This window comes from Perca flavescens, chromosome 24 (genome assembly GCF_004354835.1).
Source record: "Perca flavescens isolate YP-PL-M2 chromosome 24, PFLA_1.0, whole genome shotgun sequence".
Lineage (NCBI taxonomy): Eukaryota > Metazoa > Chordata > Actinopteri > Perciformes > Percidae > Perca > Perca flavescens.
In genome coordinates this window covers 8,175,439-8,189,262 of record NC_041354.1, presented here as the reverse complement: position 1 = coordinate 8,189,262, position 13,824 = coordinate 8,175,439, and the positions used below count along the sequence as shown (strand labels likewise).

General features: G+C 41.4%; 1 protein-coding gene and 1 long non-coding RNA gene across 2 annotated transcripts in view; one reads left to right on the top strand and one right to left on the bottom strand.

Annotated features, from left to right (window-relative positions):
- The window catches only part of LOC114550884 (E3 ubiquitin-protein ligase Midline-1), a 38,327-nt gene extending 32,552 nt beyond the window's left edge, over nt 1-5,775 (top strand). Inside the window, exons 7-10 of the mRNA XM_028571844.1 lie at nt 2,128-2,271; nt 4,291-4,452; nt 4,708-4,915; nt 5,022-5,775. Coding sequence (XP_028427645.1) covers nt 2,128-2,271; nt 4,291-4,452; nt 4,708-4,915; nt 5,022-5,370 — 863 coding nt within the window. The 3' untranslated portion in view covers nt 5,371-5,775. The remainder of the gene's footprint in view (nt 1-2,127; nt 2,272-4,290; nt 4,453-4,707; nt 4,916-5,021) is intronic.
- Nucleotides 1-10,660, bottom strand: part of LOC114550886 (uncharacterized) — a 161,319-nt gene extending 150,659 nt beyond the window's left edge. Inside the window, exon 1 of the long non-coding RNA XR_003691776.1 lies at nt 10,307-10,660. This is a non-coding gene — a long non-coding RNA (uncharacterized LOC114550886). The remainder of the gene's footprint in view (nt 1-10,306) is intronic.
- Between the last annotated feature and the right edge of the window lie 3,164 nt (nt 10,661-13,824).

Sequence of the window (13,824 nt, the reverse complement as noted above, 5' to 3'; positions counted from 1 at the left end):
AGAGGGAGAGAGTGACAGAGACAGAGAGATATATCAAGTGGCTTTGCAATCAATTTAAAGGGAAACTTCACCAATTAGCATTAAGCTTTGTATCAGTAGAACCCCGGTAGTATTTTTGAATGACCATGCTTCCCTCCCTCATGTCCCCCTGAGAGAGGAGATCTCTGTATTGAGGGTCTGGAAAAAAACCTCAGATGACGCAAAATGACGATTTTTGCGTCATCTGAGGCTTTTTTGCCCAGAGGCAAAAGACTACAGCCTGTATTCTGTATTAGGAGCCACTTCCGCATAGCCCAAAGGGGGTTGGACTGTCGGCTTTTTCCAGAGATTGCCGAGGAAAAAACGAGTGTCAGCCATCTTCAAACCTCGCTTAGCTTCTCAGCAGGAGCAGAAACTGTTCATCCCGACGGAAATTTTGGGACTCGAGCTTTTATTTTGAAAAGTAGACGGGACGGCATGATATGGGACGCTCCAGGCTGCAGCCATACAGTCTTGGAAATTTTAGAACAACAATTATGTGCATTCAAACTACCACACACGTGTACCACCGGGATACATTGGAACACATCGGAGAACATGCAGGACACTTTATTACGGACGCAATACTCGACACACTACGCAAACTTTGCCTGCACGGAGACCAGCGGTGGTGCTCGATTCCTGTGGCCGGTAAAGTGACCTCATCAGTGGGGAGCGTTGAACGAGTGTGCCAGTGGAAAGCTAACGCTAGCCGGCCATCTGTTCACCAATCGTGCTTGCAAGTGTCCGCTCATTAAACAAACTGGACTACATCCAACTTCAACGAAACTCCCAACGCAAGTTCAGAGACTGCTGTGCTGTGTTTTTGTTGTTGTGGAAATATTGCTGTGGACAATCCAGCCTGCTGTCACCGGGTAAGACTACTAGTGGAGGTGGGCTGTGTTACCCCGGACTGCCTGTTGCAGAAATGGGGTGATTTGTATCCAACTAACTGCTAACTGCTGGTGGAGTTTGTGACTGTAAAATGCCGACAATTCTAGCTACATCCCACGCAAATGTAGGCTGTGTTTATACTCGATGTTTATACCACAGCCCACCAAGAGCTAATGCTAGTAGCTATGTGTTAGCCTTCTTTTATTACATGGCTTGGTTGAATTCTAATGTAGAATGTGGTCTGTTATTTCTTGACAACAGACCGCTGCCAAGGATAACACACCGTTGCCATGCATAGCAGAGCGTTGCCATGGACACAGTTCTGTTCACTCTGGAGCTATCAATCAATCCGCTGAAAGAAGTGCGGATAATGTATCAGATGTGGCCAAAAAAAGCATGTTTTAAATGTGTAACACCACTTGAGCCACGGTGAAACGTTTTTTCGTGTATATGGTTGAAATGACAATAAAACACTTGTTGAGTTGATCGTCTCACTGTCTGTCTGTAAAGGACAGGCGTGGCTTGGGAGTGGCCTCATACAGCGGCAAAGCAAGTGCATTCTGGGATTTGGTGTCTTTCATCCATATGAGCCAAAAACACATTTTCTGTCTTATCTTGGCCTAGAAGGCCCCAATTTCAATTTTTTTTTCACTTTTCTACTACATAAGTGACCCAATTTAAAGATATATTCAGCTTTCAAGCAGTGAAATTTCCCTTTAAGCTGTGCCTTTGTATCTTTGTTTCTTACCTCAGTCAATTATCTTTCTACTAAAGGCTTCATGAAAAAAAAAGAAATAATTAGGTTTGATTTATTTCACTACAGAACTATAAGATGATAAAGACATGAGTGTAAGAAAGCTAATCTGGCGTCTCTGGTTATATAACAACTCACATTTGTTACTGCTAAAAAGGATTGTGATATTTACTCACTCTGCTGCGTTAACGTGAGCTGATTTGAATATTTTATCATTTCTCTTTCGCATTGCTTTTAATGCTCAACCCACCACTCTAGTGGAAAGCACATCTTCAATCCTGTGCGTAATTAAGCCAATATGAATTAAACCAAAATGAACACGTACAAGGTTAATTGGGGCTACAGTTTGCTATAACAACTTTTGTTTTTGAAATGCAATTGCAACTATATTCACTTGGAATTATCAGTATTCAATCTTGTTGGATGACATTCCTTTTTTTTTTTTTTTTAACCCTCTGCAGCTCCGAGTGCCCCATCCATAAGGGAAGAGTTGTGCACCGCTTCCTACGACACCATCTCGGTCCACTGGACGTCTGATGATGAGTTCACAGTGGTTTCCTATGAGCTACAGTATGCTATCTTCACTGGACAGTCTAACATTGCCAGTAAGTATGCGTGGACATTCATGTAGTTTGGAGTTTTTGCATTATGCATCATTTTCATTTAGTCCCTATTCATATTTCAGTTTGGCGATTTGGAGAAAAATAAAAAAAAATTGACAAGTAGTAATGAGAAATAACTCCAAAATCAGCATATTTCTACGATCAACATAAAACCATGTACACTGCCACTACTAAGCACTACTGCAAGTTTCCTGCAGACTGAAAATGACAGACTGGATGGATATGGCAGTCGAGACAATAACAACCCCATCCCAGATGGAAAATGGGAAACATGAAGTGATAATAAAATTGAGGTTACCAGAGAAGGCTCCGAAACAGCAGATTTCAACCAACCATGAAAAAAAATAAAAAATAAATAAATATAGCAGCCCTATTGAAAAGTTGACAGAATCAATAAAAAACAAATCATGCTGCTCTACTGGTGGCCACTAGGTCCTCTAAGGTAGTCGGGAGCCGAAGTACTTTTCGAAAAAAAGATGACATAGCGGTGGAAGGGAAGCCTCTAGCTTTTATGCTACAATAACCCTCAGATGTTGTCACACATCAAGTGACTGTAGCTTGTGACAGATGAAAGGAGAATGTGATTTGACAATAGTGCAACAGAGAACTCACGTTGGGTGTAGAGCTCTCAGTAAAAGACTTCAGTGGAAGTACAGAGTTCTTACGTCTGTGCATGTAATACGTTTAAGTAGCACTGACGGAGTATGCAGAGAAAGATTCCTTCTTTCTTCTTTCCCATATTCCTGAGGTTACACCTTTTGTCATTACCTCCTTATTACTTGACAGTTTAAAGCATGTTTAGAACTGACAGCCATTAAGCTAATGCGACATTAATTTCCCTCTTGCTTTCACATCCCTGTCCACTTCTGTTTACCAAGACTCCCTGCTGAGTACGTCAGATGAATCACAATGCAAGAAGTAAAAGCCTTATTTTGATCATTTTACAAAAAACAAAACACACACACACACACCACAACAACATGCTTAACTCCTATGCATAATTGTTCAGTACAACCCTCTAAATTAGATTCCCTGTGGGAAATGTGTCTTAAGATGATAGGACAAACAAAGAGAGTTAGTCTGTCAATGTGTTTGATTAAATGTATTTACTTTACAACTTAACTTAGTGTATGAATAATAATAGTTACTTTAATGATATCGTTTTAACAATACACTTTACTTACACAGCTTGATGCTCTAAGCATTTTGGTTTGTGTTAGGCTTAAAATAAATGCATATTTAGTAGTTTCCTACATAATTTAATAAGTTACAATTCTTAAGATTTTTATTACATTTTCATACTATTTAGGGCTTTTATATTTAATGCATTAGCATAAAGTAATTGCCTCTTTATAAAGTGGTTTTATCGTTATTTGTAGAGTGGACCTTTCTCGCACAGGATTCAAATTGTGCAACTACACACAAAAAGGATGCATGCATGTTTAAAGTGTTCAGGTGGATATATTCATGTTATTCCTTATAGGCTTATAAAAGCATTGCCATAAAACATACAGATAAGATGGAGAAAATGCTTCTGCAAACAAAAAGCATTCTTTTCATCCTTTTGTCAATTTTGGATGTCTTTAGTGGTGAACACGCCTTTATGTGACAATGTAACATTAAAAAGGAGAACTGAGGACGTGCATTATGAAAGATTATTTCACTTCTGGGTGGCCAACAAAAGGCGGCAGTGTGGTACCTTCCTGGGTAGATTCCTCCGGACACACACAAGGTGTGAATAGTTTCCTCTTGTGTCTTTTCACACCTGTTCCCACTGACACACTGACACACACACACACACACACACACAGTATTTCTTCTGTACGGGTGTTTTTCTGACGGTGTCTGCAGCTGAAAGTTGTAATTTAAATAAATAAAAACAGAAAACTTGAATATCATTTCTAATTGAATTGCACACTGTCACCCCTACCTCTCATCTGTGCCTCTCTCTCTCTCTCTCTCTCTCTCTCTCTCTCTCTATCCTTATCACTCTCCTCCCAGGTCTGTGTAACTCATTGGAGAGCTGGATGATTGTACCCAACATCAAGCAGAACCACTACACGGTGCACGGTCTGCAGAGCGGCACCAAGTATATTTTTGTTGTCAAGGCCATTAACCAAGCGGGAAGCAGGAGCAGTGAACCCGGGACTCTGAAGACCAACAGTAAGCACAAGACAACTGAAAACAAACACTCCATATTGGATTGACCTTTACTGAATTCATATTCAAGCACATAAAAACGCGTATTGATTTTTATTACTTTTACTTGCGGTGCTTCAAATTATTTTTTTGGCCTTCGGCAAATATAAGAATCAATTAACTGAACATGAATGTTCTGTAAAGTATCTTACCAGTTATAGACCTTAATACTTTTCGAAACCAATTTCTTTTCATTTCCTCCTCCTCCTCCTCCATTAGGCCAGCCGTTCAAGCTGGATCCGAAATCTGCCCACAAGAAGCTCAAGGTGTCCCACGACAACCTGACAGTGGAGCGGGACGAAACCACGTCCAAGAAAGGCCACAGCCAGGAGCGTTTCTGCAGCCAGAACAGCTATGGCGTGGTGGGGAACGTCTACATCGACAGTGGCCGTCACTACTGGGAGGCTTTAATTGGAGGGAGCACATGGTGAGTTTTATTGACCCACACATTTCTAGTCAGAAAGAGTGCGTTTGAGTAAAGGTTCAAAAGGATAACAGAAGATCCTGCGCCTCCTCCTCCTACTCCTACTCAGGTACGCTGTGGGCATTGCCTACAAATCAGCCCCCAAGCACGAGTGGATCGGCAAGAACTCGGCCTCCTGGGTGCTCTGCCGCTGCAACAACTCCTGGGTGGTTCGCCACAACAGCAAAGAGCTGGCCATCGAGCCCTCGCCCCACCTGCGACGCGTTGGAGTCCTGTTGGACTACGACGCCGGTTACGTGACCTTCTACGACGCCGTGGGCTCGCAGCACCTGCACACATTCCACGTGTCCTTCGCCCAGCCCGTGTGTCCCGTGTTCAACGTGTGGAATAAGTGTCTGACGATTCTCACCGGTCTACCCATCCCTGACCATCTAGAGGGACTGGAGCCCGACAACTGAACGCTACAGACAGACGAGAACGCGTCAGCATGAACTGGTCGTAATTATCTTAAAGCTGCACTGGGTAAGCTTTGTGAAAATCTTATTTGGATAGAGAACAAAAAGAGTTTCCCCATCCTTTCCAATGGTAACATTTTTTTAATAAAAGTAACCCAGTTACATCGCTTTCTCAATCCAAATAAATTAAACGTTACCATTAGTGCAAAATTACCTAGTGCAGCTTTAATATGCGACAAAAAAAAAAAAAAAGAGATGCCTGGAGTGTCATCTCATCCACCTTCTCAAAAGTGATTCTCAGTTGGTGACTAGGATTTCTTATAGCCAATTATGGCACTGGTTCATGCCATCTTCATGACTCCTAGTGAAAACCTTTACGAGATGGATGACAGGAAGCTTGAGTCAATCCAGAAGAATAGCCAACCCAGTCTCACGGCAGTTGTCGTGAAATGGTCACGTTACGTCATCTATTGATTTGTGTTCACGGGGACGTTTCGGTCAGGTTTTTTTTCCCGTGGTGGCCAGCACGAAAATGTAAACTAATGTATTTAAATGGGAAGCATGTGTCGTGGTCACAGCACGACTATGGTAGCGAGTAGTATGAAATGCTGAAAATTCACGTAAGGAGATTGGTAGGGGTGGTGGACGGGTCAAACAATTCAGGACTTTTCACCCTGGAGGCCGGGGATCGCGTCCCGCGTGTGGCGTTTTGTTTCCCCGTTAACCGTCTCGTTATTGTTGAGCGTCCCCCGCGGCCGTGTACCGGCGTGTGAGGCGTCCTCCCCCGTGGGTGTGAGGTTTGCTTTCCCCATTAATCTCCATATAGACCATTTCGTGCTGGCCACCATGAAAAAGAAAAATAAATAAATAAATAAATAAATGAATGAATGAATGAGAAAAAGGTCCCTGTGAACACGAATCAATAGATTCAAAATAACGTGACCATTTGACGAACTGCCGTGAGACCGTGTTGGAATAGCAGGACTAATGGATAGAGTTGAGCCAGATTCCTTCTGTAAGGCACTGTGGGCCACGATGGGTGCATTTGTACCATGGCAACTAGGAAACAAGCCACAAATCAATTTCTATTTTTTTTTTTTTTTTTTTTTTTTAAAACACCTTATCAGATATAGCACTTCCCTGAAAGTACACACACTAACACTTCATACACACACAAAAACATGCAAGTACACACACACACACACACACACACACACACACACACACACACACACACACACACACACACACACACACACACACACACACACACACACACACACACACACACACACACACACACACACACACACACACCCCAACTTTAATCAATCATGGTTGCTGGATAGAGCCGAATAACAGATGTATATTTTGTAAATTCATGGCATACCTCCCCTTATCTTTCCCTTGTTCATTAAAAAGAACCAAAGTAGCCATTGATGTCTGTTCAGATGTCTACATACATTTTACATAAGTTAATAAATGCTTAGTTATTTTTAAAAGTGAAAGAGAGGAAATATAATTATGCCAATATTAAAATGCAGGATTTCCTTAAATGTAGACTTTGTTTTTGCACATTGTTCATACTTTATTCATGCTTTTGTAGCCTATAATTCATTTGGGTGCACTTAACATACATTCATATTGGGAAAGTGTTGTTTGACTTGTGTTAAATTGTGTTCATTTGCTTTTTGTGGCCGCCAGACCTGTCCTGCCGTTAGGATGTCATGTGATACATTATTTGTGAGATGTGTTGCAGGTGTAGCCCCAGGTTATTATTATTGCTAAGTGGTAAAATGCACATTTGGGTGTGATTTATTTCCCCTCCCTTTTCTATACAGCAACATATGGCTGTTCAGTGAGACTTGTTTGTGCTGGTGTGCCAATACTCCAGAACTATTCATTTGCTTTTAACAGAGTGTCTTCCCATTTTCAAAATATTCAATTGCACATGTCATGTTTACACTGAGGTCTTATTTCTTCAAATCTACATGCATCATGTTGTTCAAAAGGGTTGAATTACACCACCCTTCACTTTATTGAGATAGCCATGCACAGTGGGCTGTCCTCAGACTTGTTGCACATTGATGATGTCAGTAGGGTGCACATAACTCTTTTCACTCATTGGCTTGCCATTTAAAAAAACCCTTACATCAAAATCCCCTCAGGGGATATTGTCAATACTATTTCCTATAATTTAATATTGTTTTATGTAGTAATGTTTAACAGTGAAAAAGGCACTCCTCAGTGTAAATACAAAGATTTGGTTGTATTTCTCAATGTTGGTTTTTTTTCGAAACCTGGTACACTAAAAAAGTATGGCGACAAATAATCTATTCTTTAGTTCTGTTTCCTTGGCAATTAATTGAACTGTACGTTTTCATTGTATCTGATATGAATATGTAGTGCTTTATTTAATGTTTCCATTTGAACTTTATGACCATGGTGTTATTCGTTTTGTCTCTGTGGACATTTTTATGGCAAACAGGATACAGTATGAGTGCTTGCATCACTGTCGTGTGAGATAAGTCTATGAGAAGGTCAAAAATAAATGTTGTTCCTTTTCACATTAAAGTGTGTGGTTCTTTATCCAGTGAGGCAAAACAGGGATGTGAGAATGTCAAGACACGATCTCATAAAAAGCATCACAGGGTGAAATGCCAGGAGCTATTTCTGGTTCTCTTTCTGGGGGATGTACAAACAAAGATCACATTTTGAGAAAATTCAAGCAGTCTCAAACCCAATAAGTTTAGACTCTGGCATTTTGGTCTGTGTTTAGTTACTAGTGGCCTTCAGGAAGACACTGCACTCATTGCTGTTTGCATGAGTCTGGCCTCCCCCATTTTCTGCCAAGGTAAAAAGCCAAATTCAGGTCAGTCTTCTTGATTTTTCCAGGAGTGATCGTTCTTAGACGCCAGGCATCGGTGGGGGTTTGTCGCTAAACACCTAGCATTAGCTGAAGCTTTGTGTGTGTGTTGTTCACACGGTTCAGTGATGCGAGTGGGCAAAGAGTTTACCCAGCGCTCCACTGAACAAACAATAAAAAGGACACAAAGACAATTTACAGCTCAACATCTGCAAATAATGGAGGCGTTTTCTGTAATTCAACCTGTAATACAGAAGATATGGTGAAGATAGTATGGGCAGACAGCTAGCCATTAGTGCTGCTCTCTATAACTGCTGCTGTATAAGATACACAAAAAGCATTTGCCCTTGGCATATATGCTTATGAATAACACACCTCATCTAAATGTCTGCTTAAACAATGTTAAATTTTGCATAGGAAGCCAAACCGGCAAACACCAAACACAACATGGTGAGAACTCTGGGTTCCTGACTGACTATAATTAGTAGAATTCGTCGTCACAAGTAGTTTGAGTGTTACATCCATGACACAATCACTGTATATTCATTGCATAAAATAATAATCATGAGTCACAATATTAGGCCATCTGTGCTTCTCTAAGAAGGAGTAAGCAGAGCATGAATTGTGTCATTTCTTGATATGTGGATGTCCGTAGAGGGCAATTATCTTCTAAAGTTTTGCCTCTGAGACAACTTTCCATATACAGTATATCATGTTCCACCGATCTGTTCTTAAGAGACCCGTCTACTTGTCTACATGACATGAAATAATTAATTCCTTGTTGGCCGACTGCAAGGGAGGTATGCATTCAGATTGTTAAACAAGTGTATTTACTTAAATTAAAAATAAAAAGATCCAGGCCCTAAAATTCTACCCTTTTCCACCAACTCAATCCAATGTGAGCTAAGTTCAGCAGTTAAAAGTGCTTACTGACCCTCTTGTGTTCGCATGCAAGGATTTGTGTGACATTTAAAACAATCGATACAGTAACTAAATGTGTCTCTGGATTTTGCTGTTCGGCTGAAACGTACCGCAAAAGGTTGAGGACCAACTATTATTATATTAGCCTTTGTCAAGGGAAGGATTTGCTGAGCTTGTGTGTTGCTTTCCCTACACAACCTTGGTTCACAGGGACGTACTACATTTGTGAAGGTCCAGCAGCTTGAAGAGCTCAGGCCTTTTTTTGTTTGCCTCAAGGGCACCTTGAATATACACTTTAGCAAGAAGCAGAAACTGTTAGTCGTTCAATTCTTCCCCATGGGTCTTGGAACTTGAACCACTGACCTTCCTTCACAAGACCACTTCACTCTCCTTTAGGCAAACACTGTCCCAGTTTTGTACATTGCCGTTTGTGCAGCTTCCACTGCTACCAAACATATATGGGCAGCCTGGAGAGTCTGCCTTGCAGTTCTGATGTACAGCATATGTGTGCTGAAATAGGCAATGGCTGCATGAGCGGAGGAGCAATAACAGTAACTCCCTTAGGAGTAGATCTGTAGAAAATGGGACAGATTTTTGGTACAGAAGCACAGGAACAACAAATACAAAATTAACTATTGCGTCCGTGTTGGATGAAAATGCTGCACGTCGCTTTCAAACCACATTTGAGCAAATTCTGATCAGCCATGATCAGGAACGTAAAGAGTACTAGAATATCATACTCAAGTCAAAGGTAAAAGCACTTATAAATATGCTATGATAAAAGTAAAAAGTAGGTCAGTTAAAATATACTCTGAGTAAATGTTACTGCATTACAATAATCAAACTCTGTCTCTATAGGCAGACATTTGCAGCCTGTGCATAAAAACGATGAAGAAAATAAAAAAAGCTATACTAGACACCACAGCGTGTGTAACAAGCGTTATTAATCCACATAAATTAAACATGACACTTGTTATTGAACCAACAGCAGAATAAAACATCAGCAAAGCAGATGCAAGAGCTGTATAATAGACTCCACAGCAACTGCAGCACACAAACACACATACAGCCTATATGCCAAGGAAACACAGCGGTTGCCAATGTTTACATCCGTACAGTGACAGTAACAATACGTTACTTTATTGTGCTCACCAGTCTGAAGGTCAATCTGGCACCACAAAGTCCTCCACATTTGGCTCAACTTCTCATCCATTCTCAGTCCATAGGTATTAGCCCCAGCTCCAGACCTCCTCTCGGCCTCTCCGTCCCACTGCGCTCCTGAAAGTTGTCAAACATTTTGAGCTGAATGAGGCTCCGCAGTCACAACACTGTGACAATGGACGGTGACAGAGAACAGCAGAAAGGCCTCACACCCCCTTACTGAAGGTAAACGTTCCTCAGTGAACTCATACATCACTGGTGGAGGTTCCATCATGAGCATTTGAGCATTTAGCATGTTAGCCAGACCCATATTATTACACCTGTTGTGACGTGACGGTGCTGGGGGTTGTGTGTCAAATCAGTGATAAATTAGGGTACACAACTTCACCTGTCACCTCTGTGGAGCTCCCCCCACGCTCGATGGTGTTTTTTTTGCCCCCAACTGCTCCTTCCAGGCAGCGTTAGGGTTAGGATTAAGGTCAGGGTTAGGTGCCTGGAAGGCAGCGTTGGGGGCAAAAAAAACCTCCGCCCACCTGCGGCCGCAGACACACCTGCAGCTTCCTCTCTTCTGGTTGGACTCTTTTGGTCCTTTCTGACAACAGGACTTTTGTTTTTACTCTGTCTGAAATGTAACAAAGTGCAATACTTTTAATAAAAAGTAGGCTACTTAAGTTAAAGTCAATTTAAAAAAAAAAACATAACGAATACAGGACAAGTACACCAAAAAACGACTTGGTTGTAGTAAATGTAACACCACACCAATGACATATGCTAATGTGAAATATATTTCTATGGTGGTAAAATAAGATTACACAACTTATTTTAAGCTAAACATAAATTTAAATAAATGTTTGACTTGTTTGTTTCTGACAAACTCATGCATATACATTTGTGGCTGGCCCTATGGGCTGGCCATGTAAAAGCTTCTCTCTCTGCATGCTGTTTGGTAGCACAGTGAAATCAATCCTCTAAATATCCAGCAGATGTCACTGTTAGGATTTATGAAAATAAGCATACAAGCACACCACAGAAAACCGTAATTGGCTACAGAATGACTGTTGGACTTCTTTCTACATAGACTTGGTGTGTGTATGTGTGTGTGCGTGCGTGCGTGCGTGCGTGTGTGTCACCGCTTATGTTAAAGATCTAGGCATTTCCAAGGAGACAAATCCAATGGTTGTTAACCATGGTAATCTATGGTATTTATGTATTTTCAATATTGATGAGGCCTCTGGTCCATTTATCACATCATATCTCCTCATATCTACTGATTTAAACTTTATTACACATAAATGGGAAAAATCCTTTAAAGAAATGCGGGCAGTCCTTGTAAGCAAGTGTCAGTAACTCATTTGGATCTTCATCAAGCATTCTCTGACTCATCTAAGTTACTGTCTATTCAATTCTCAATTTGGTTGGGAAACACTTATTCACAAGTCATAGCAGTAATTGAGACCGTAGTTTTATCCTTTTTTAGCGTGGGCTGAGAAAATGTGCTAGAATAAGTCACGAGGATTGACTGAAGTCATAATGTTTCATGAGTGTTTTGAAAAGATCAATATGCAATCAGGAGCTGGTCGGTCATTATTTTTTATTCCTAAAAGGGAATTCAATTGCTGAGTGTGTTGCACATGCACTCACATTCCAATTGTATGTCACAGGAACACAGAATGTACAGTACATCTGGCAGACATCTTCTAGTCCAACAAGTGAAGTAAAGAACTCTTTCACACCAAGGTCTGCCAAGGAGGAACTTCATCATTTCACCCAATCAGTATTATAATGTGCAAACAGTAACTGACGTGTGAGTCATTTGAATTCAAGCAGTTTTGTGTATTTGGCTTAGCTGCTCATGTGGGACCAAATCAGAAAATCATGTCTGTGTTTGAAAATTGGAGTGTTCCACTTATTCACTGTATTATAATTTGTGCTTTCGAGCTAGATGAAAGCAGGTTCCAAGCATACTACCCTACTGAGGTGTCCTTGAGCAAGACCGTACACCTCCAGAGATGCCGTTTTGTGCCTCAAAAAGGGGAATAGTCATCACGCATTACACATTGTAGCATTAAACATTACATACTAAATAGCCACTATTTGAAAGATATCACTACCTCTCTGACAAAATGATTGCTTTTGTGAGGGTACAATTACCATTATTATGGGAAATTCGTTGGCCAACATGTTTCAGGTCAATGATTAGCGAGGTGGAGAGAGCGGCTGCAGTGTCTGACAGTGAATAGTAGGCGTTATGGTCTTCTGTTTGCTGTGCGGCAGAGATTTGCCACTGATACGCTGTTGCCAAACTTTTCCACCTCCTGGTAAAGCGTCTTGATGACCACCACAGCTGCGGAGTTTGCTGCCAGCAAGAATCTAAGATCTTGGCTAACATCGGTGAAGGCCAGGTTGACGGCACCAGTCGCTTCAGGGCTTGGTCTGGATCTACAGATGCTCTCTTCACTTGGCTTAAGCACATCTGGGAGGCTGCTGCAAGGCTTTTGGCCACTAGTTGGGCCTCTCCTGTGAGGAGGTTGAGTAGCCACAAGGGCCCAAAGGCTGTCTGGACAGTCATACCTCCTGCTGACCTCAAAAGAATCCTCCAAGAAGGCTCAGAGCTTACTGTCTGGCTTTTTTTCTCACTATGTTGGGTCAGAAAGAAGAGAGTATTCCACTTCTTTAACCTGCAGTTAGCCCTTACACAGTGTGTGCTAATTTCAAGCTAGCTGTTGGAGGATTTGGAGGTAGCAGGTATTCAATTGTTGCCGGTTCATCCTGGCTTTCAGCACCACTAAGCTGTGCCACTGATCAATGCAATTCCTCTAACAACAATTGTGTTTTCCCTTTTCAGGTATAAAGCTAATGACTTAATAGCAACACCAGCTTCTTAAAAAAACAACTACTCCCACACTAGCTTTGGTCACATTCCCAAGCTCATCATCCCCTGAAAGGACAGCAGACAGCTATAGGGTCATAATGAGAATGAAGTCTGGCGCAGCTTGTTATCAGGACTACCGCTGCCTCCCAAATAACGCACAACCATTCTTGGCAAAACCTACTCAGAATCTTGTGATAGCAATTTTTATTTTGGAATGAGACCCCTCATTTCTTCTTCATTTATTTGATCTTAATTAGACACTTGTTATGTATGCTCCAGCCTTGCATTCTAATCTGTTGCAGCAAACGAGGCACCAAAGGCTTTTGTGAGGAACAATTTAGTGCATTTATCAGAGAAGGCCTGGTGCACAATTAAGGCCCCAAGGAAGGAATGATCACTTTACTAATTATAGGGTTTGTGGAAAGTTCAGTGAAGAAGTAGAATGTTGATCCCTGAGTCCACGAGCTAAATGTGGAAATGCTGTTTATTGTCATGTGTGTACCTGTGTCTTTTCCTCCCTCCTTTGCCATCTCCCTCTTTCTTTTCTCACACTTCTCCCTTTCTTGCGTTTCTTTTCTTAAAGCTCACTGACACACTGCATTCCGCTACCGACCTCCTCAATCACTCACTCAATCCC